General features: G+C 43.1%; 1 protein-coding gene across 1 annotated transcript in view; it reads left to right on the top strand.

Moving 5' to 3' along the window:
* The first annotated feature begins 5,396 nt into the window (after window positions 1-5,396).
* The window catches only part of TMBIM4 (transmembrane BAX inhibitor motif containing 4), a 26,783-nt gene continuing 7,231 nt past the window's right edge, over window positions 5,397-24,948 (top strand). The window contains exons 1-3 of the mRNA XM_010561954.1: window positions 5,397-5,468; window positions 9,905-9,979; window positions 24,499-24,877. Coding sequence (XP_010560256.1) covers window positions 5,397-5,468; window positions 9,905-9,979; window positions 24,499-24,877 — 526 coding nt within the window. The remainder of the gene's footprint in view (window positions 5,469-9,904; window positions 9,980-24,498; window positions 24,878-24,948) is intronic.

Below are 24,948 nucleotides of genomic sequence, written 5' to 3'. Positions count from 1 at the left end.
TTAGACTGCAGAGGGAGCCTGGCTGATATCCAGCCTCACCAAAATCAGTGCAAACCTTGTCTTAATTTCAGTGGGTCACGGACTGATTTCTAACACCTGGTTTATGTTATTTAGGTTGTAAACTGAGGCACTGGGCTTTGAGAGTCTTCATTCATAATGTGCCAAGGACAGTGGTGTCCTGGCCAACAGTTAGTATTGCCCTTGCGTTCGCTTTGCTTTTACAGCTGGTGAAAGCTTCATCCAGATAAGATTATTTTAGCTTGATGCTACTCCATTATAAATCCAGATTCACATCTTAGGTAACAGAATTGGTATATCTGTCAAATCTGCTAAATGACACATTTTTTGTATAGGATATTCCTCTGCAGCTTCAAAACTATAACCCAATGTTACTGGGCAGCTTTAATTGCACCTATGTGATGTGATGTGTTGTGCTTTCAACTGTGTTTTTACATAGACTTGTGTTAGCACACACATCTCCGTGCTGCACCAAGTTTGTGCTGTTTTGTTTGTTCCTTATGTCTTTCCTTGCAGTGTATCCTCTCCCACCCCATTTAAAATCTTCGTGTGCAAAGAATGCATATGCCATCTGTGGTGACCAAAGGTGACCGACCCCCCCTCCTTTGCAAACGTCGCCAACAGGAAACCCCGAGCCTCTCGCCTCAGCAGGCACCTGACTCTGAAGGATGGAAACCGATTTGCTTTGCCGAACTTGATATACTTCTACAAAAGCCGGCCTGCGGTTTGTGGCTTGTTTTCACATCACAGCTGCAAGTAATTGCACATAGGTAAAGCAACTCTGTAAAAGCTGACTTTAGGATAGAGCCAGTTGAGGATCTCACTAACATGGTGACATCCTCCCAGCCAGGGGCACTTGACCATATGACATTGCCGGTCACCTTAATTGCACTCATGAGTGTTATTTGTATTATCATTTTTCTTGTCACCACTGGATATATAACTGTCTTTATCAATGATTATTTGAATAGAGTTAGATCTGTTAAATGCAACATAGCAAGCATTAGTGAGTATTTAGATGCTGAATAAAGTATACATATATTGGCAATTTCAATGTTTGATTGGTTTCATTCTCTCCCTATTGGAGCTCCATGGGTACTTCTTTTATCTCCTGTTTGCAAACATTGTCTTATGGACATTGGTCTGGTACTGCACATGTACCCACTTCAAACAGTTGGGCAGAAGTAAGGCAGCCGGGGCGGACCTGGGCACTGTTGTGATCCAGACCTGCCTGAGAGCCTGAGCCTTTACCAACACACAACCGCTCAGGGTGGTCGGGTTATGACGCCATCTCACTGAAACCCGTGAAGTTCTGCACTGGCACACCTTCCCATTGCAGGCTCCAGAGCACAGCCTGTCCTGACTGTTGTAGGACTCGTTTATTCTCTGTGCTGCATTTCTGTGACTTTGCTATTTCTCTGTATATGTATAAAAATTAAGTATAACTATTGACATAGAAAAAGAAAAATATGCATGTATGTGTGTGTGCACCGATTATCACTGCATCTGAGTAATTAGTAAAAGACGGACTATAAAACCATGTCTCTCTGGAGAAAGATGCTCCCCCTTCCTCTAGGGAAGAGGGGATGGAAAAACAGAGCCTTTTAAAGCACTTGGCCACTCTGCCACCTCTGTCACAAATCAGTCATGCATGGGATGTCAAGCTGTCACAGTTTTGTGACACTGGCCCACACTTAAAACATGTTTGAAATATCAAGCATTTGAGAAGTCTTGCTGAAGTTGGAGAGACTAATTATGTATCTGAAATCGTCTACGTGGCTCCTTGGGCCATACTGGCCTGAAGGTGTGTTCGCACCATGGCTGTTGTTTTAAACATATGCTGGTCATACACGAGCTCCTGGCAGTTCCTTCGGTGTCTCAAAGGCCCATGCCCTGGGCAGCAGACAGCAAGAATTTGCTCTGATTTTTTCCGTTTGAAGTTCCCAGCGCCGCACCCCGCTGGTGGAGCCCAGCAGCAGAGCAGGTGGATTTTGATTGCTGGGACGTGGGGACCTGATCTGGACAGATTTCTGTGGCACCTTGTAAAAGCACCCGGAGCCTGTCTATAGCAGTTCTTGCTCCATTTTAAGCACCGACGCCATTTCCACATTGCTAAAACAGCTCTAAAACTTCCCACTGCAGAGGAGGCCGGAGACATTGGGCTTCCTCACCCGCCTTCCCTATCACGCATCGCAAGGGAACAACGTTTGCCTGGGGCTCCTGTTTTTACATCCATTTGTGACTCTGTAGTCCTCCCACTGCAACAGAAAAAAACCTTCCAGAACCCAATTTTAGTCACTTTGTACACTCCAGATTCATCCAAATATTTCTCCTTTCTATGTTCGAACCAGTTTAGCTTTCTTATTGGGAGTTAAGTCCTTTTCCCACTCTCCAAATCCCTGAGCCTGTGTAGGCTGCCTCATATTTTAGAGTGACTTAATTGATGCTTTAGAGAAACTTTTCCTCAGAATATGCAAGAACAAGATGCAGCGTGCGGGAGCACAGACCACCTTGTAAGAGACACAAATTAAATAAAAGTGCCAATTCACATGTAATGAATGCATGTGATTCTAGAAGGTTTGCAATTATTTCTTCCGAAACTGGAAGGAGTTATGCAAGCTTAAAATGGCAGGCAATCAGTTTATGCAAAATACCTGTTAGGCTGTCCAGGGAAATCTCACAATTCTCCTCACAAATATAAGTAAACCCAACAATTATACATTAATATAAACCCCATGCTGAAGTCAACTCACCATTTAAAATACTGTGCTTCATAGTAATCAAACATAAAGAAATATGGGCAAATCAGGTATTTAACAGACTGGCAATTGTATTTTAATTAGGCTGTGCCTTTATAAAATGACATAAAATAATCTCCAGTGAATAACTAATTTTAAAGCGGCTATTTCTATGTATATTACTTAGAAATAACCCTGAAGTTTTCAGAAAACTGTCACTATGCTACTGTGAGGTTCTTTTACTCTTCATCCCATTCTTTCCAGTACTGAAGCAACCAGAGCCTCACCTACTTCATGTGCGACGCAAAATCACCTACCGTCTTGCCCAAAGAAAATGTCTGTTACACGCCACCAGCAGCGGTTCAGGCGAGAAGGCTCCGGTGCGAGTGCGGGGCTGCTGGAGGAGGATTTGCTCAGCAGATGGAACGGGAGTCAGACCCCGGCTCCGCTCTGCACTGAGGTTCGGCAGCGCTGGTCCAGGAGAGGCAGCCAATTTTGCGGCCGTGCTCGGCTGTGCCACAGCTTGAGTAGCCCTGCTGTGGGACCTCTCCCCGGTCAGAGCCTGGCTGATCTCAGCGACAGGGACTCAAGGAGGATCTGCTCAGGGATGACATCGAGCTGGACGGAGTGTGAGAATGTGTCTGTATTTCTGCAGAGTACGCAAAAGCACACAACCCGGTGCCTCGGCATCCCTTGCATCTCGGGGCACCACCTGAGACATCTGGCCTTGCTCACCCACCCGCCTGCTGCATGATGAGACGCCGTGTTTGTTGGATGCTGGCGTGGGAGACCAGCGTACTGAGATCACCCACCAGACTGAAAAAAAGCACCAGCTTTGAGGCGCCGCCGGCATCTTAACACTACACGACGTCGCTCCATCCGAATTTCTCCGCTTCCTGGATGCATTCTGCAAACAGTGCTGAGCAGCGGCGTTACCCGCACTCGGCAGCAGTCTCTAGAACAGCAATGCCGTGGATGCAGTCTGCCACCCGTTCCTTCCCGTCGCAAATCCCGTACAGCACCAGACGGTACATGGGGGTGCAAACTACTCCCCTGTTTCTCATCCTCGTCTTGGGCAGAGAGGATACAGCTAGGGCTGAAGTTCTCCACTCCCCCTTCTAGTGCCGCACTGAGGCACAGTTAAAGCAGCAGCAGGGAGCGGGACTGCCCCTTTCTCAGACCTTCAGCCACCTTACGCCCCTGCGCTTCTCCAAATAACGCCTTCGCCTGTGCCTAAACCAGGCCAAGGTGACATAAACAGATGGACACTGCAGCATCAAAGACACTGCTGTAATCACTATCAAATGTAGCAGATGTACCCAAATACTTCAGAGACCATTAAAACTGAATAAATTTACTATATTCTTTATTTTCCAGTGGAGAAGGAGCTGATGTCATTTGGCGTCCATTCTTCACTCCAGTAAGACCATGATGATCTTGTTCTGATGCTGCACTCAAGTAAAAGAAGGTCGCAAGCTCTTGTGGGTGTCAGGAAGCCTGGTCTTTTTGGGGCCAGGCTGGAGAAACAGCCCATTGCCAGTCCTCTTTCAGTTGCAACTTTTCTGCTCAGCCTTAAACTGTTTTTTCTGTCCAGTCACACGAATGTGACTTCAAAACCGTTATGCTCAAGAGGAATGTTCTTTGCTCACTTGTCTGTTTTGGAAGGAGAGAACAGAGAGGTTTGGTGCTTATTGTTTTCTACAGGTATACTTTAATGGCAAGCGCCTGAAAGAGGAAACGATGTGAAAGACTTCAGAGATCGTTGCTGACTGGCAGTGAAACTGAAAGTATAGAGAGAATTTTCTAGTGTCCCGTGCCTAAAAAAACCAATTAGATGGAGAGACAGTCATTGCAAGTGAGAATAGCAGGAAATCCCAAAGCTGATCTCTGTGACACTGTATCTTGAAACAGTGCAAGGGAAGTGCAGGTGTTCAAGAGCCCCAAAAATGCCGCTGTGAGAAACAACTCTTATTCCAATGAGGCTCGAGTTTTCCCTCCCTTGTGCATTCTCTGTCTGATTTCCTACATCTCTCACCATGTTTCCTTTTAACTTTTTGTTGCTTGTTCTACTCCCAAATTCCTCCTGTCTGTATTCCCTACTGCCCTTTTAGCGATCCCTTGAATACCTTCCTCCCTCCTTTTCGGTCACATGTGGTCACACACAAGAAATCAGAAAGTGGACGACTACCTAGCTTAAAGTAGATGACAGAAAATTGTTCAGAGAGTGCTCTAAGAGTTTTAACTCAGATCAAACACATTACCAACCCGAAGTAACCCAAATTCATCTTACATGAATATATAAAAGTATGCGTCATTTGCATGAATATATAAAACACGGATGCAGAACTTCCACATGAGATCTGTGCATCACTAAATCAGCCAGGAAAAAACCACTTTCGCTCTTCGATAGGCTGATGATTTGCTAATAATGTTGTTAAGCACAAGGGCCCCTCGTTAACAAGGTCTAATGACTGGTGGCACAAGGAAGAATTGCACGAAGGTTACACAAAAGCTATGATGCTGCTGCCACCTGAGGTTTTCTTCTGGAAATACAACCCTTGTGTGGAAGGGGTTGCACAAAAATTGGGGTGCAGATGGAAAAGGGAACCCGAGGCTCATTAGTGCCAAAGAGCCTTGCCAATGCAAGAAGAAGAGACTGTCCTCACGGGCAGCCCCAAGCTGACGCCTTTTCCAGCACTGCGCAAGAGCCGGGTAAGCTGTTCTCAGCGCACGCTGCTGCCAGCACGGGCACGTCTGCCCTCACCGGCGTGGGCCTCCTCCTTGCCGTGGGCTGGCACCAGTGCTTTTGCAGCCTCCGGCTGAGACAGATCAGAGGAGTGATCTGACTAAACCCAAATGGGGTTTAGCCTGCATCTAGAATACGGCGCCCAGACCTGGGTCCCCCAATACAAGAAGGAGGGACCAATGAACTGCAGTAAGGTTAGCAGAGGGCCACCACGACGGTCAAGCCTGGAGCTCTTGCCCCGTGAGAAGAGGCTGAGAGACCAGGGCTTCTGCACCCTGGGAAAGAGATGATTTCAGGGGACCTTACAGCAGCTGTCCTGTGAGGAGGTTGTCAAGAAGACAGGGGCAGGCTTTTCCCTGCGGTGCCCAGAGAAGGGACAAGAGACAAGGAGCCTAAGTCGACAGAAGAGGTTCTGACTGGCTATATGGAAGACCTTTTTCACCAGGAGGGACAAGGCGGGCAGGGCTAAGGTTGCCCAGAGAGGTTGTGCAGATGCCATCCTTGGAGGTTTTCAAAACCAGTCTAGACAAAGCCCTGAGCAACCTGGTCTGATCTCACAGCTGAGCCTGCTTTGGGCAGGAGGTCGGACTAGAGACCTCCGGAGCTCCCTGCCAGCCTGAATTTGTGATCCTGTGATCCTTAAGCCAGTTGTGTCTTCACAGGTCTTTGTAGCTATGTGATCTGCTTCAACTTTATATGCAGAAATATTCTTAGCTGCTTCTACCTTGACCTAACTTAAATGAAGGATTGCAAAGTAACCAGCTGAAGTGAAGGCATTGCACCATTACCGCGCTGGCAATCTCTAAAGCCAGAATATTAAGACAGTTCTTGCATAGGCCAGGGTCCACACGCGCTGCTCCAGAGTATCTGCAGCATGGCTGGGAGCTCTTCCCACTCCACACACAGACATCAGTGCCGGCCAGCACATTAGCAATACTGGTGCCCAAATCCATATAGTCCTGATACAGCATGTGACAGAGAGGCAGTTGGGGAAAATGAATGGGGTTTTTGAAAAGACCAGTAAATACAAAAAATTACATTATATATATTTGATCATCTTCCCAACTTCTGTTATTGGTATCTGATTTTAATTGGCAGAGACCGTGCTGTCATTTGTGCCCAGCTTTTGATCCTGTCCTTGGCTTTCTCCTACTGTTGTGAAATACCATTTTAATCACAAAAGTTATTGTCTCATACCAACTTCTCCCACTGTGGACCTCAGCTTTGCACATGATGTACATTGACATACTAGACCAACTATTTTCAAGGCATGAATCAAAGCTGCTTTTCTCCATCATGTTCACCATCATGTCTTTCTGGCCAGAGAAAAAGTATAACCTAGTTACATTTAAAAATAAGAAAATTAGGAACATAACATGCCTTTTTGAACCATGACTCTCACCAACAGAGTGTTTTGGACTCTCTCTCTGCTTCAAAGCCTGTCAAAACTTCCATTATATCCTAAAATAGTATAAAATAAAGTTACGTTATTTTTTGAGATCATAAAATATTGATAAACCACGAATAACCAACTATAACTATTAAATATCTTTTAATAGTTACCTTTCTTTAGCAATTTATTTTATTCTTTATTGCTTAAATTCCTTATAATGGTAAAATCATTGCATAATATTTAACATTAAAACAAATAATGCTAAAAGATTAAGATCATCCCCTCTCACAATCAGGTAATTCAGAAAAAAGATTTGTTTATCAGTTTACAAAAGTTGATATTTGCTATTCCACAGCTGTAGACACAATTTTACAGAGGGTTTGTCCCATTTTAATAACTCCTCTGGCAAGTATCTCCAGAACTTACTGGTATCCACACTATCAGTGCAAATCTGAAGTACCACATGGGATCTCATACATGACACAGCAAAATCCAATAATTTTGGTTGATTACGGTCATCCAAAAGTATGTTTGTACTGGAATTATACAAAGATGTATATATATAGCTTATATATGGGAAAAGGGCAGGGGGAGAAAGAAGGGAGGGAGGGTGAAATATCAGGCAAAGGAAATTCAATGCTTACACTTTCCTAATGCATCAAATTATTCCTGTTTATTATATTACTATTTTATTGTGCATTATAGCTCCAGTGAAGCAACCCCATTTATGTACATGCTGGAAGAACAAGCTGAAAAAGTCTATCACTTTCAGTGAGATTCCTTAAATTTTTTCAAGCTGAGCAGATGCTTAAAATAAGCATACACTGGGTTAGTGCCTAACCGCACCACTCAGTATTTATTAGTAGTAGTGCGTGGCTAATGTAATAGTTGCTTCCATTCTAAATTCTCTCTTCAGCTGTTCATAACTTCCAAAACCAAATTCCTTTTTGACCTTAAATTCCAAATACTTGGCCTCATGTAAAAAGCCAATCTTTGTGTATTAGTAGTTCCCGTAAAATCCCTCCCTCTGAATTCACGGTACGCGGAGTCGACAGAAGCGATTACCATCTACTAGCGCAATTTTTTCATTCATGTAACCGAGAATAGCCATGAAGCTTCAACCATGGTTGTAACCGCAAAATTCAGCCCCTTGTTTTACGATGACTCTTCCGCAGGTACACCATGACTCCCGCTCACAGGGTCACTGAGCTCAACACAAATTCGAGGAGGATCAAGGTTTCACCCGCCCAGTGTTTAGGGAAGGACTGAGCACCCACAGTCGCCGCAAGGGGCCAGGGTGCCAGGACCCACGGGGGGTCCCCACAGTCCCCGACCCAGCGAGGGAGCAGGGCAGGCTGGGGGGCGGCCGGCGCATCCCCCGGCCCCGCTGCCAGATGCTTTTGGGGTGGCACGACAGGTCTGAGGCCGAGCTGGAAAACCGGTCTGCGAGTCGGGGTCTGGGGTCACCTACACCGTAGCTGGAGCAGGGGCTGACAGCCCTGGGCTGACGCGAGGTCCGGTGATGCAGAACTAGGTCACTTTAATGGCTTTTATTCCTGTAAGGGCTCTTCACAAAACTAGGCGACTGGGCAACACTAAGTAAATTATTTATTACCCAAAGATTTGAAAACCCAGAAGTTTTGATGGAAGTAAGCGGTTATACTCCATAGAGCGGTTGCTTTCTAAATGCATGTCATGCCATGCTGGTTCCTGCTGCTCTGTCTGTGTATGCAGACTATACAGCATGTGTGAAAATGTCATTTCTATGACATACCTTGCTATTCTGACACATACAATGGGGCAGGGCTGGATAGTATGCAAATACTGAAAAGCTTCGGCTATTCCTATTAATATATTCAGACAAGTTTGCCAGGATAGTGAGAGACCGTCACGATAAAAACAGAGGCACTGTAACTAAATATGTGCTCTGTGTAATACAAAAATTCCACTTCAAAAAGCACAACAGTAAATGGCAAACTTAAAAAAGCCCACCATATGATAATTGCTACCCTTCTGCTTTTGAATATAGGCTGGATATTCACTGAAGGGCTTTGATGTAGAGTCTCCTATACATTCCCTCCACCTGAACGGTCTAATTTGTTTTTCTTCATTCAGTGCCACACAGCTGAGTTTTGTCATCGAAATTAAGAAATAACCTTGCAACATTTGCAGAGGGCTTTTCAGTACAAATTATTACAATACTGCTGAAGAAGTACAAATGTATTTGCAATACCAAGACTCTCAACACCTTCTTTTTCTTACCTTTACAAAAAACAAATGCTTAAAACAGACACTGACGAGATTGGGTTGGTATGAAGACCAGCAGTAATGAAGACTGTTTTACACTGAGTTGTACTGGAGGCTTTCGAAGCCCATTTAATGTTAGGAAAAACGTATTGCTATTGCAGGTTTCAATTATCGGCAACAAGGGTTCCTCAACTCATGTTGACAGGGCAAATCCATTCTCAGTGCAGTTATAAAAGGATTGACAGAGACGTGGGAGATTATGCGCCATCATACGTCTTGAAAGGGTGCTGAAAATGTTTTTGTTCTGTACATGGCAGGATTAAAGAACTTTTTGCTTCTCTACCCCCTGCTGCTCCTCTTACATCACAGTAATTAGGATAAATGATCTCCTGTTTGACCCTCTCCAATGCCTGCGGTGCATAAACCCAGTGTATAAAATAACACAGGTGCTACACTTAATCCCCAGTTCAGCAAAGCACTTAAATGTATATTTTGAGACCAGACTTGAAGGTATGTTTAAAAAGAAACAGTTCTTAATGGCACTGGTGAATTGGGGCCTTAACACACGTTCACGGTCACTGCTCAAGGAAACCATGAGTTAATGTAAATCTGTGGAGAGCAGCACTTCCTCCGTGCTGCACACCAGTAACACAGCCGTATTGCCCAGCACGGTCTGTCGCTGGACCCAGTACCCGGAGGAATTTCTCCGTGGGGGCCTCTGCTCGACCGCATGCGAGTGTTCCTCCTTTCTCCACCCTCCAGGTTTCTTCAGGAGCATCATTTGGTGATATCTACCGAGAACCAGCTTATGTGGATGCTGTCCAGGGCGGGAGTAACGTAAGAGCCCTGGTGTCCCACGGTGTGGCATGATGTACAGAGCACTGCGTAGCCACACACGGAAGCAGAAAAGCCCCAACGCAAATCCAGATCAAATTCTCAAACCAAAAGTACTCTCCAGCAAACATTTTTTTATTTGGGAATATATTTTAATGTAGTCAACAACAGGATACCTTTTATGGCATAAGCACATATTTTTATAAAGTCTGACACAAAATGGAATTTCCAGTATTTATTTGTAGATTAAGATTTCCACATTATTTTTTCTATATATAAAGCAGAACCGCCCATTCTCTGAGAAATATCCATCTAGTTCAAGCAAGCTTGGATGGAGAAACCTAGGCATAAGGTAGCTTTTGAATCCTTGATCGCTAGGACCAGTATTTTATATACGCCAGTGTGGTCTCAGGAAAATCACTTTCACAGATGATAGATATCAGCACAGAAAGGCATTAAATGAAGTAAAGAGTCATCTTAGATAAATGTGTTATGAATTTCAATGTAACATTGGCTGATGACAATACAGAAAAAATAAGACTATAAAGGAAAGCTTAACTTTGAATGTAATGGCTTTGAACTTTTTCTATAGTGTTCCAAGTGCAAATTGTTTTTTTACCATAAATAAATGTTTGGTGGATAAAGCCTGTAAGATTTGCTGGCAAAGATGCACGGCCAAAGCTATAAATATGTGGGAAAATCTAATAGTTCAAATTTACTCCAAAGGTCATCTGGAGTATAAATGTATTCTCAGAAAAATTATGCAGAAATTTTATCATTCTCTTCTTCACATGGGCTGAGATTGCAGGAAATAAGTAAGTCCTCACAAAATATAATGACAGGAAGAGAAAAATGCCTGTGCTGTGACTGAATCCAGTTTCTTCTAACAAATTATTATGTGTTCTGTGACATAAATTCCAACCATTAACCACTTCCATAGGCATGAAGCCAGAAGAATAGCACTATTAAGACCGGTTTCAGCTAACACTTGGAATATTTTACTCTTGAAAAGGTTGCATTTTCTAGACAAAGGAGGTTTACATGCAGCTTGGCAAGAAGTTAACGTGAAAAGGAAAAGCTAAAACATAAAATCAACTCACAACTGCAAAGCTTCGATTTCTGAATGAAAGAGTTTCCACTGTTTCTTCATATGTTTTGCCTATATATTAGCCAGGAAACATATATAATCAGTATGTGAGTTAACAGTGCACAGATGTTCTTAAGACTTGTTAATGTGGGATGCAACTCCTCTATCATAAAGGGAAAATGCAAAGTCATTTACCTCACTTACATCCAATACTTGGGCCACAGGGGAACATGCAAGAAGTGGTGTGTTTGCCAGAATAAACGGTAAGAATAAAACTATGCCAGGGAAGATACCAACAACTTTTCCTTTTCCTTCGCTTGCAGATAGGCACAAGGTCCCAGGAGCGTTCTTGCACTGGGAGTGTTTCCAGGATGGCTGTAAGAGATCCAGTTCACACTCTTGTCCATAATGAATGGGAATAAGCTGCACTTTGTGGGAGCACATATGTGCTAATTAGTACCATTTCTTCTGCAATTATATTTTCATTAAACAATCTCTAACAGAAATCAGACTGATAGCAAGTCCCCCTGAAAACAAGCATGCAAAAAGCCTGTGCCTCTTCAGCTTCAATGGCAGGCAGCTTGGATTCTCAGTCACCACTGTGAAACTGCAAAACACCACGTAACAAAACCCCCCCAAATTATTACAGTATTTCTATATCTACATAAATTAAATAAAACCATGTGCAGATACTTTTTATCACCTCTGATGTCTCAATACCACTAGCTAATGAGTTATTTGTAACATTCTTGTCAGCAAAAGGCAAGTCAATTTTCCCTTATTCTTTTGTTCTATTCTAAACCTTTATCCCAGGGAGTGGAATTTCAAGTCATTTAGTTAAAATTTTCTAATTTTTAATTAATTAAATTTTTAATTTAAAATTAAAACCACCCAGCAGCCTTCAAAAACCTACACCAAAACAAACATAGATAAAATTAACCCTTAAAAGACTCAGATTACTTACAGCTCCACCTACCTGGCCTGCTAGCTCAAAGGGATGGCCACTACCCTCACCCAAAGACTGCACAAACACGCAGTGGAATATGAGGGCACATCTCTAACTACTTAGTTATCTCAGCCCCCATCAGTACAGAGTAGGTTCAAAGTCCCCTTACTGATTTATATTTATCACTAAAGATACTCACCCCAAATTTCAGAAAACCTGTGTTATTTAATGTTGCACTGCTCATGATGTTTCTTTTCAGCCAGACCTGCAGGAAAACTATTATTATTTAAAGCATACTGAAATCAAACCTCAACACGGCCAGGAAGTTTGAAACAGTAGAGCTGAAACATGCACTGTTTCCAAGATGTTCAAGCTGCTCCTGAACATACTTCGAATTATACGCAAGGTCAGTCTCTGGGCTTCTGTACTCTTAAGCACTGGCAAATAAAGAAAACTAGAAAAACCATACAATTCCTGAATGGAATGAATTGTGCCAAAAATGAATGTTTTGGACATCAAGAAGGAGTACGCATTACTAAAACATGCAACTGTCAATATTAAACCAAAATTCAGCCTTATTTTAAAGTAACTTCTGTTATTTATATTTGTATTTTTTCAAACACTTTGGACTATTTCGCCATAACCCGCTGTTAGATCCAGTCCAACATTTCCATGTAAAATCTTTGAAATGGCACAGGTAATAGTCTTAAAGCTAGTGTGGATCAAAAACACTGCCAGAAATAATAGAATACCTTATCAATATCTTCAGCACCAACCCATTCTTTGGAAGCCCTCGTTTATCCATGTGCAACATACATTGCCTACGAAAGCTAAGACTGTTTCAGCTGGGAAGATAAGGAAATATTGGGCAAGATCTTAGTAAGGCAGCAATCTTGTTTTCATACAGCGGCATTATTTCTACCCTACAACTGCTTAAAAAAATTAATAGCATAGTTTTTATTCTGAGTATTTGCTTTGTGGACTTCAAAGAACTTTTCCTCTCCAACCAGCAAGTTTTCACTGAAGTTTTCCATTTTATGTCTGATGGTTTGAAGTTGATATGGAGGTGCAAGGTTTTTCATAGAAAGCTGGGCATTATTTATCAACCATTTATAGAATTATAACAGCTTCATGGTTCTTTTCCCCTTTTTGTCACCACTATTACACTCTTTTCACTGCTGTGTGCACAGAATTAAAACTAATAATTGAAAAGAGAGTGATACAAGGATATTGAAGCTGGTGTCTGAGACTACAAGACAGAGAGAAAAGTGGGACTCTTTTGCAGGGGATTTTCACTCTCTCCAGATACTGCAGTTCAGAGCAGCAATGCCGTGATCGAGAACCAGCACTGCTGGCAGGCACTGGGGACTCACCACCTACACCTGTGCTGAAGGCAGCAACACAGCTGGAGACATAGGGGAAACTTTAATGCTCTTTTGTATTCTTTGCATTTTGGAGCTCTTCAATCTCTCCGTTTCTTCAACCTCTCCAAAGACCAAAACAAGGTTTACAACAAAAGTAAATAATAATAATGAAGTGGTAATGCATTTTTAGAAAGAACCAAATGCTAAGTAATGAAGCAATGTAAACAAAATAGCATTATTGCTGTTCATTTTTTTATGTTGCCAGAGGTACGGTGTATGATTTTCTGTTCTTTGGGTGTGGATCCATGATATTTCACAAAGACTTGTATTGCCTAGTTTTTCACCCATGTCACAAGAGTGATGTTGCTGAGTTGGTAATGGACTTATCAGGAAAGTAAAATCTTTTCTTTTTTTGCTATTTAAAATTTATGTAATTTTTAAACTATTAATTTAAAAACATTTTACATTTGAAAGCAATACATATTTTGATACGTAAGCCCACTTCCTCTATCGTCAGAAACCTCATTGGAGTTTTGTTAATCAAGAGCTTTTCACATAAAAGACACTTCTGTCACAGAAAAACACAATCCCAGTGTTAATTTTTACTAATTAAAGTAGAAGCTTTACCCTTTGTTACTTGAGGATAGTGGTTTCAGTGGGATGGGACACAGTGGTACACATCTAGTTCTTAGGCAGATGTAACCTAAGAGATGAAGCTACACTTTCACAGCCAAAATAAAACTGTGCTAAAGTTAGTATGTATTTAGAAATACCATCAATGATACCATAAATGGTATCTATATATTGCTAGATTGTTGATGAATTAAAACATCTATAAAATTACAAAAATGCAGCAGTTTTATATTTGCTTTCCATTCTGTGTAGAAGTAACAAACTTCGCAGATGCAGAATGACAGTAAGCGTCTGAAGGAAAAATCTACTTCTGTATTCTGAGAACTCGAAGGCACTTAACATGAGCTTTGTAATTTATTGCCATCATGGGAAGCATAAATTTCAGGAAAGCATGTGAGCTTCTCAAACTATATTCCCAGCATCAACCTATTTACAGAAAGAATTTCAACGAGAATTACAATTATATGTGGGGCTGACAAAAAGCATCTTTTCCCACATCGGTGCTCCTAGAAACTGTCAATCAAAGCATATTTAAGTATTTTCTACCTTAATGATTGGATTCAGGGATGCATACTACACTACTTGTTTCCTAAAAGAAAAAGAGAAAGAAACCACTGAGTTCTATATATTTTTACCAGTGCATCATTAGAATTTCATAGCTTACCTTAGTGTATTAATTTCTCTACAAAATTCAGCACAGCACAGCCAATTAAAAACATGAGTTAAAAAAATGCCTATGTTGCCTATGTTGCAAATCGGCCTCTGGAAAGCTCTTGTCTACAAGCAGCTAGATCATCATAACCACCGCTACAACTGGTCCCCAAACAGAACTCATACGTGCCCGAAGCTCCGCTTCTACACATTTCTCTGAAAAAAGCTACAGAATATTTGGGGTGGTTTATGCAGGTACTGTATTTCTAGAGTGCCTAGTAGACACAACAATGATCCCTAATATTGCCCTAAAGTGCCATTAACACAAACTTAAATCAGATGTGATGCCTTCTACTTTCTGGAACATAGGATGCAAAGAATGTTTAGGTAACATTTTCTAGCACTGCAAAATGTCCTCCATTTTTTGTGTTAGAAAGAGAAAACCATCATGAGGTCAGAAACTTTTGTTCCCCTTAGTTCCTCAATAAAATCATATCCATTTGAAAATGTTCCAGATGTGTATTTTAGATGGAGGAGGAGCTCTGCTTGGGATTTCTTCCTCAGAAATAGTATCTGACAGGACTGACACCTTCAGCTGCCTCGTAAGTGGTTCCCAAGTGTAACCACAGCAGTGCAACCTCTCAGCAACATGCAAATTCCATAAGGACATGAAAAGCAGCATGATTTTGGAGAAAGTTTAAGGAAGAAATCATCATCCAGGTAACACCTAACTTCTGTCACCCACTCCACACAGGACATGGATTGTGGACACGGCAATTTTCAAAGTATTTTGAGATTGTGTGTGCATTTCCATCTCTGGGCAAAAATCCTAAGAAGCCCAACATGAAATACCAGCCACAACATCTATTTCTGAGACTGGCAAAGAAATATTCCAACCGTTGGCACCACAGCATGGCTGGGAATCAGCTGGTCCTGCCACATACTTTGAGCCACACACTTTTACACTGGTATCTGGCCTGTACCAGAGCTCCGGTCCTGCTGCACAGGAAAAGTTATTTTCTCTGATGCTGTCCCAAGCCTAAACACTGCTGAAAGACTAATTTTTTGCTCTGAATAACATTTGAATGTGATATCCACAAAGGAAATAGTTGGGCCAAGCATTAACTAAACCCGTGACTTTATAATTAGTTTTTAAGCTGCTGGAATGCAGGCTGCCACCCAAAAAGGCAATACCCTCTCCCTGCCACCAACCCCTGTGTGCCCATCGCCTCCTCCTTGAGCACATACAGCAGCCCCCACGCAGGTCAGCTCGTACCAGTTATGATCTTCACATTAAGTTATTCAGTACGGAGTTACACCAAAATATGGTTGTCTGTTAAAATTTATCTTTGGAAATGTTTGCTCCTGAAGTTCTTCAGGATGAGCTGCTGCACTTTCCATCCGCATTCCTTCTAACCTAGCTTAACGTGCAGTTGTAAACAAATCATTGTATATAAATCAAGCAAGGGAACCAGTTTAGGAGAGACCAAAGTCATGAGTCAGTCCCAAATCCATGCAAACTCTGCTAAAGTGACTACTTAATGCTGGCGATTAAAGGCTTTTTTAAGTGGGACTGTAAATCCCACCTTTCTGGCATGAACTTCTGGCTCAAGCAATCTCCAATACAGCCCAATTTCACACCCTCAAAAAAGTACACGAATCTTCATAATAATCTGTGTATGCATGCGTATTGCAAAGCACTTAAAAACCCCCCAGCAGTTGAACTCTAAGACAGTCCCAGACCTACCCACGGAGGTGCGAGCCCCCTGCTCTAACATAGGGAGGGCACGTGCTAGGCAAGGAAGCCTTCTGCACAGAAACTCTCCACTGACCTGGGAAATTCAGAGTCTGCCTCTTCAGCCCTGGCAGTTAAAGTCCATACTGTGTCACTTGTTTGCGGAGAGTCTGCTAGTATTTAAGGAACGAACGCAGAGGCATGGTAGAGGGCATTTATTTGAGTCTGACTTTTTTTGAAGACATTTAATCTTTTTATAAAAGGTGTTCTGTTTTGGTTTTTTTTTTTTAGTTTGCCAGAGGAGCTTGTGCTGGGTTCGGGGCCTTTTTTGGCATTTTTGTCTGGAATGACTTGCATCACAGCCATGTAAAATCAGACATTTCAGTCCTGCTATATATACTAGAGCACAGGGGTCTTCAGACTGAGATCCAGTTCTTAGAAAATACCTTGGAAGTGATTCTTCGGAAGCCAGCTGACAGATCACTCTCTCCTTGTTACAGAGATGATTAAGCAGAATCCTGCCCCTGATTTTCAGTTAAAGTGGTAGCATCTAAAACACGGCTGCTAACTTTGGACATACTGCTTTAAAGTAACTGCACAACAGTTGTGAACAACTATTTCTTTTGGCCAGGAATCAAAAAAGCACCATTAAAGGGGTTCACTTGCAATTACAATTACTTTGTTGGCAGGTATTAATGAATGTGTTTAATATTTTAGCAGAGACACTAGACTTCTAATTAGACTAGATGTCTAACACCAAGTATTATATTTAATGAATCAATCACTTTAATGGCTAGCTCATTAAGCTATAGAGACAACCATCTTCTAAAATAATTTTAAAATCTATTTTTCTCAGGTGAGGATCTCTAAAAACTGAAAGCAGGATTGGATAGCTGCATTAGGGTGTAATACAATGCAGATGTGCTCCACATGATGCATGCTTACAGAATGGTCAGTAAGATCTCACACAGATGACAGTAGGCCAAGTTTAGGGATTTACAGTAGAAATTTAACTGGATCACTCAATTTTTTAGCATAACTACCACTACTACATAGTTCTGGCTGCTTTTCTGCATGCTTAGTATCAGCCATGTCTGAAACAGGCTTAGAATCAAACACTGCTGTCAAAAATATCTTCCCTTACATTAGTGTACTTGACCTATCAATTTGATATGGTTGTGCTTTCCCGAAAAGCAAAAGACATACAGGGTATGTCTCAACATGGACTTTCCCCTTGTTTACATAACATAGATGCCTCGCTTTTAGGAGGGAGAGAGCTCAAGCACAGCTGGTGTCCTAGCAGAGGACCTTTTTGCAAGACCAAGACAGGACGTACCTACATGCTACAGCCCACTCAACCAGCACGTACCCTAAAGTTGGCCGTTACTAACCACAGTGTGGACATTTTGATCCCAGGTGGTAGCGGGTTGACAGCCACCACAGAGATGACAGATCTGTTGAGTGTAAATCCGCTCTCTAGCCCGCTCACCTCTTAGTAGAGACCTCCTTCTGGAGAAGGCAGCACCGTGGATTTTTTACTGAACTGGACAACACATGTTTTGTAGAGGTAATGCCACTAACAGCAGTCCTTGTTGGACAGGGAGTGAAATATGTAATTCTTTTCAAACGAACAGGGACTGCTGAGCTGCTATGTTGCTGCAGAAGTGATGCTTCTGCTTATTAAGTCACAGCATTAACACTTGGCATTAATACATCTCAATCCTAAAAACACTGGGAAAATGTTGCCCTAATTCCACTTCCAAAAAAAAACTGAGCAGTTTTTCACAGGAGGCAGGGATTGTGCAAACAATATCTTCAACAGGACAAACGGGGATTGTGCAGACAAGAGTGCTGAAAAAATGCTGGATTCAACAAAGATGATTGTCCAGCCCACAATCTCTACAAAGGTACCACACACCAAAGAATAGTATTTCTCAGGCACATCACTCAAAAGCAAGTTTTAAAAGGAACATCTAGCTAAAAATTCAATAGTGATTATCCAAACCTCTGGCTGACTAATAAACCACTGTTCTTCCTGATAGTATCTGAGAATGTCAAGATCACATGAGACTCACTGATGTTCTTTAAAATGGTATTTAAATATTAATTAACACTAGGAAACTCTCAGGTGAGAGACCTGTCTTCAACTCTTTTCTCCTTTGCTGGACCAAGTGTGGTATTTAGGGATCTCTACTTTTCTTTTCTGACTGCTGTTCCAGAAAGGTGCATCGAAGCGACCTGGAAGTACTTTGCTATGTCTGGAGCCATGAGCTTTGTTTCTGCCTCATGCAAAACGAGCAGTAATTATCTATCTGGCACATGTATCCTGACACTTAATGCTGGCCTGCTTCACAGAACTAAATAATTAACCTTGTGAATAAGCAAAGGATTTGCCACTAACCCACTTCCCAAAGAGCCTGCATGAGGCTGCCAACAGTCTTGTTCCGTCAGCACCAGAACAAACCTCTCGCACCACTTTTGTCCTTCCCTCCATGTTTTTCAATGCTGTGAAGCTCCAGCAAGTGTCTTGAAAGCCATTCAGCTGTGGAAAATAAGGGGGGCAAAACTAAGGGCTGCTCGATGGGTAACAGCACCTCATGGCCCAAAGCCCCCTGATGCCCTTTAGTATTTTTGCCTGAAGACACTGAAAGACACTGAACATCTCAGGTTTCTTTACCCAGACCCTGTTCAGGGCATTGCAGGAGTTGCAAGTAGCCTCTGCACATCGGGGTCAACCTGTGTATGACAGTGGAGTGAAGAGACGAGGTAACTTCAGGGATGCCTCGTGCCTTACGCAGCCGCTCCAGACAAACTCCCGGTGCAGGCAGTGTCCGAAGGCGAGCTGTGCCCTCCTCTCCTCCCAGCTCTCCTAGCACCAATATGTGCCCAGAACAGAGGGGGCCATACCCTGTGTAGGTACTTCTGTACTGATAAAGCTGTCCTAGCAGAGACAGGGACTGCATCTCCACCAACGGAGGTTTGCTGACTTGGTTTTACGGGTGAACCTACAGCAACAGGCCTGCTCTTTCACAAAAATAACCAATGCCTTCATGTTTTTCACTAGCTCCTCCTCCCCCTTTTCTGCCCTTGCTGCGTCCCCATCCCAGCCGTGATATATTTTCCAATATACACAGGGTGCCATCGCTTAAGTATTGGCATCCGGTGCCTTTTAGGATGCTCCGGGGTACCCAAGGCATCTGCATGGCTTTGCAGATATAACAGGATTTACAGAAGCTCAGTGCCTTTCTGGAGGAGCAAACGGAATTGAGATTGATATCCTGAGGGCCATAAAATGGCACCAGACACTCATGTTGAGGCATCTGCATGCCACCCCTACTGCCATTGACTGTAATGGTTGCTTAGGCACTTAGTACACATGTAGATACTTATTTATAGACACCTAAATGCAGTTGTCTTCACCTGGAGCTGAATCCTGCTCTTCAATCTCTACAGAGTAGACCCGACCAACAGCTGCAAAAGCCATTGCTATTTTTAGTGCAGGATTTTTTTTCCCTTTAACAGCATACAGACTATTACTGTTGTTACACGTGGGAGCTCTTATCAGGATCTGATTGCACTAAACACTCAAACAGAAATAAGCAAATTTGACTTCAACTTTTCAAAATGCCAAGAAAAAAAAGGTTCAGAATTTAAAGTGTTCATGACAAAATAGGCTCAAATGTTTAGATAAACTACTTTACATGAGTACACCCAGGTTTTAGATGACAGAATGACTAGCCGTTACAGGTGATGTAGGCTGTCCATTGAAGACATATAAGCACACTGGAATTTGTACAGAAAGACTAGTTAAGTGTTTTATAAACAGACTCCATATGGCACTCCCAAAATTCAAGCAGCTCTTACTGCTAAATTGAAACTGAACAAAATAATAGCAAACTCAAACCAGGGTATGTTTTGATGTTTCATTCAGAGAAACAAATTCAAGAATGCTTCCCCTTCTACTTCATGAGGCAGTGCAGCCATTACATTAGTTTAGTTTGTAACATTACCTCCATGCGAAAAGAAAAGAAAAGAAAAGAGAAAAAAGAAAAGAAAAGAGAAAAAAGGAAAAAAATTCTTCTTCCATAAAAAAGGAAAAATTACCTATAACTGGGCTGTCAGTGTAGCACTCTATTATTTCCTCAGGATTCAGCCTTACACATGGAATAAAATGGTAATGCTCTTTTTTAAACTCTAGCAGTTACTGAAATAACAAAGGTGGGATTATAAGCAAAGACAGCTTTCAGCTTGATCCTGACCTTAAAATATAAAATACCTCAACTTGTCAAAGTAAGATTGCACCCTTGAAAGATATGGACTTGCATAAATGGACAAACACCTTGGGAGAAGACTTTTAATGCTAGGATTAATTTATTAACTACCAGCACTACTCTATTAACTGCAGAGATACATTGATCCTGAAGTCCTGTTTTCAAAAGGAAACATACCCACCCTAACCCCATTCAAAATGTCTCTCCAAATCGCATCAGTCAAACCAACAGGTCTGTTCAAGAGCTGTTCGCAATCCTTAAAATAAAGGTCCAGGCAGTTAACTTCCACACCATGCTCCCTGGCAGGTAAGCTCGTACCCCCCACATTGATGGACTAGTGCCATCAGATAGTTCCATTCCTAGCCACAGCCCATTTCTTATTGCAACTGAGACCTCCAGTGAGCCCAAGACCCAAAACTAACTGGGTATGTCTTATCAACAATGCACAGGAAAAAAACCAAAGGAGCTAATTGAGTTACAATATGGTGAGGTATAATGAAAAAATATATAATGCAGATGAGATTTAATAGGAAAAAGAATGTAAGTATCATTAGGCAAAGATGCAGGCTCTAGGAAACTGAAGGAACATTGAGAGAAGTTCTTCATCCTGGAATAAGGCAAGATTGGCTTGGTGACCTGCTTGCTAAAGGGTAGAGCCTTTCTCATGAAACTCTAAGTCCTAACGAAGATAAACTCTCTTCCCTTGATCAGTGGATTTGAAAATTCACCATCAGGGATTTTAGAGCAACAGATGGCACATCTGTCCCCAGTTTCTTTGTTATTTTCCTGCCCTGTAAGAACATCATGACAGTTTTGCAGCTACATACTGTACATTTTGCAATATAATTTGGAAGAACTTTGCAATTACAAGATTGTCTCCACTTCTCATAGAAAACTTCATATTTTGAGGGTGAGGATAATTTCACAGTAACTCACGTTTCTTCAAATTAAGATTCCTCAGGGTCACACAATAAAATGATCCCTCTAACTTAACTAGCCAGCTATTCTGAAATTTAGAGAACAAAGTTCACCTGGGGATAAATTAATGGTTAACGGCCATGCGGATGCACCTATATAATCAAACTTCTCTCCTCTGTTTTCCCACATCGCTTCGCATCTGAACTGCATGCTGTTCCGAACACCAGTTGCCTGGATGTTACCTCCCTGTTGAAAGGCTGGCAGGCAGCCACGGGGCCCCATGTGTGACTGTGTACTCCTGGAACCGCACACCCCGCACTCCAGCAGTATTACAGCAGCTGTGTCTCATGCATTTATTTGTACGGAGCCACGCGGAGGTCACGGGCTTTGCAATCTGGGGAGAGGAGACCACGTAGTCCTGCCTCAACAATGGCCGTGATGATGTGAAGATACACAGATGTATATCAAAGTGATGCTGAGAGGGGTCACTCCAGGAACACTGCTCAAAGCTGCAGCAAACGAAGGGGCTCTGGCACAAGGATTTAAAAACAAACCTCTGGAAAGAAGCATAATCCTGGCAACACTCCAAGTACCTTTCCCAAGTACCTCCGAGCGCCAGATGGACTTTTTCCAGCAAAGCCACCGATTATGTATAACGCAGACAAAAGGCACAGAGGAGTTCGTGGTCCTTAACCAGGGCTCTAGTGAGAGCGAGCTTCCTTTCCCCACACCGGAGTCCAAACCAGAACCTGGAGAACAGAAAGCTCTTTCACCCCTGCACGCACGCACGCACGCAGAGTGGAAGCGTCTAGCCAGTCCTAAGCAAGTCACTGTGGGACTGCAGCGGTTTCAAATAAAAATAGTGTGATGGAGGTATGTTTATGGAAACATCAAATACAGAAAAGAAAGGCAATGTAAAACATACTTTGCTTTTTATAAGGCATATTTAGCATTTTATAAGGTATACTTTCCCAAGTGAGGAATGGAAAATTGCAAAGACATTGAAAGCACTCAGCCAGGCTCAGTGTTATTAAACCTTGGTTCAGTACAATCACTCCCAAGCACTGCTCACTGCACAGTGCATTCTGTGTGTGCCTGCAAGTAACAGAAAAAGATCTTAAGAGAAGAATGATGCTCTCTTTTGGCATGAAAATCACAGGCTTTATCAGTATTGCAGATGTAAATAATTTTCCCATTCCCATCTGCAGCAACCCTGGCAGATTGTGCTCGTGGGTAGCATCATTGAATCATTTGCTGCTTTGTCTCTTGCCTTTCTGCATAAGCCCATTACCACTTCTTGGTGGCTTACATCAGACCAACGTCTTCCGCACAGGAGGTGGGTGTGCAAAAGTGCATGTGCCCATTTCCTGCAATCCCCTACCTCCCAGCCTATGCCTAAAACCCCGGCTAACTATTCCACAGCTTTACCCTGATTACTCTTAAAAAGTTCTCAACTTTTCACCCTGAATCTTCCTCACCACAGTTTAAGCCACACTACCTCTTATGTGATACCTTCCCCACAGCTGGAGAACTGCAACAGCCTTTTATAAAGTATTTGAAGACTACTATGATGTCTCTCCTTCAATCATCTCTAGGCTCAAACTATTTGCAGGAGTTGACTCTGCGGCAATGCTCTGAAATTTTCTGTTTCTCACACAGAAGTGAGGCCGTCTCTAAGAGGCATTTTAAAGAAAATTGCACTGCACATATTAGGAGAAGGCAACACCAGATGCTTGTCCAGAACCCTAAATGCTTCTTCTGGGAGAACATCGGTGCTGTTCTTCTGCAGAGGCATGTGCGAGAAAGCAGACAGCGTAATTATTTCAAAACAGTTACTATTCAGCAATGCAAACAATGCATAAATCTCCAAATTCAGGATTAAAGCTGAAAGATCCTGCTCTGCAGCAACTAAAAATGCAAAATGACATTAGGAAAACCGTAAATACTTCCCAGAATATGAAGTCACGTTCATAATTTTTGTATCTGCAACTGAAATGTAATATCTTAAGTCAACTCAGTAGAAGAACTGTGCTCAAAATTATTTCATCACAGAATCATATAATTTATTTACTTCTCCCTCGAGAATCTGAATACAGCAGAGGCCACTATTTTCCAATTTTCAAAAGCACTTTTAGTCTAATCTATTATATACATTTCTGAAGTGTCTATCACTTCAGTTTCTTGGCATGCTTTAGATAATATTTGCAAGTTAAAGAATAACATATCGCGCTCCCATCCCATATCCCACCAAAATCTTAGCTTTTGTGGATTCCTAAATGAGAGCTACCATCTTGGGTAACTTTTGGGGAGCAATTCCACAGGTACAAAGTCTGACTGTACAAAGTGCTAAGTGACGCCTGAGCAATGTTGAGCATCTTTGTGTTCTGCTAAATTAAACTGAGTTTACGTTGAAGGACAGGACACAAAACTGGGAGAAAGCCTTAACAAAATTTTACTTTGCATTAATGGTTTATAGAAGCGAGTCTCGTCCCTAGTGGGATATATGCTGATGGAGAGCATCAATGCCCAAAGCCTCTTTTATCAGTTATTGCTGAACGCAGCTCCGTGTCTGTAGCTGCGGACAGCCCCAGCTCGCTGGACAACTCCTTCCGCACAGCAGCTAGAGGTGAATCAAAGGTGAAAACCAGTAAAAGGGCTGTTTTTCAGTCACTGGAACTTCCTTTCCAGACCTTTCAGACCTAAAATGGGCAGAGGAAATGGTGTTTTAAGACAAGCACAAGCACGGCGCTTCCTCCAGCCACCGCGAACGGGCCAGGCCTGGGTGTGTGACCGGCGGGACACTGGGGAGATCTTCCCCGGGGAACCCAACCCGACCCGCACCTAAAAGCTAAAGCAGGGCGGTGTCAGTACCACAGCCACCGCCGCCCTCCTCAGCCCTGCCTCTCTCCCGCTGCAGACTCTGCCGGGACCGCGGGGGCGGCTGGGCGGGAAAGGCCGGCTGGGACCGGCTGGGACCGGCTGGGACCGGTTACGGGGCGGTGCCGCGCACAGCCCCGCCCCCTCTCCCCGCGCTGGGGCACGGCCGTGCCCACAGCGCCCCCTGGGGAAGCGGGCGGCCGCGATCGACGAGCTCGGCCGCTCGACGGAGGGTCCTGCTCGGCGGTGCGGAGTGCGACTGTCTCTGCCGGAAGCGGGGCGGTTGTCGCCGGTGCTGGGGGGGGAGGAGGAGGCGGCGGCGGCGGCGGAGCAGCAGCAGTTCTACCCGCGGAGCTCCATCGAAGATGACTTCAACTATGGCAGCAACGTGGCCTCGGCCAGCGTCCATATCCGCATGGGTAGGGACTGGGGATGAACGAGACCGCCACACGCCGCCTCCCCCGGCCCCCCCAGGCCTTGCGGAGAGGCC

This window comes from Haliaeetus leucocephalus, unplaced genomic scaffold, assembly GCF_000737465.1.
Source record: "Haliaeetus leucocephalus isolate CR32 unplaced genomic scaffold, Haliaeetus_leucocephalus-4.0 Scaffold151, whole genome shotgun sequence".
Taxonomy (NCBI): Eukaryota; Metazoa; Chordata; class Aves; order Accipitriformes; family Accipitridae; genus Haliaeetus; species Haliaeetus leucocephalus.
This window is presented reverse-complemented; position numbering and strand designations above follow the sequence as displayed.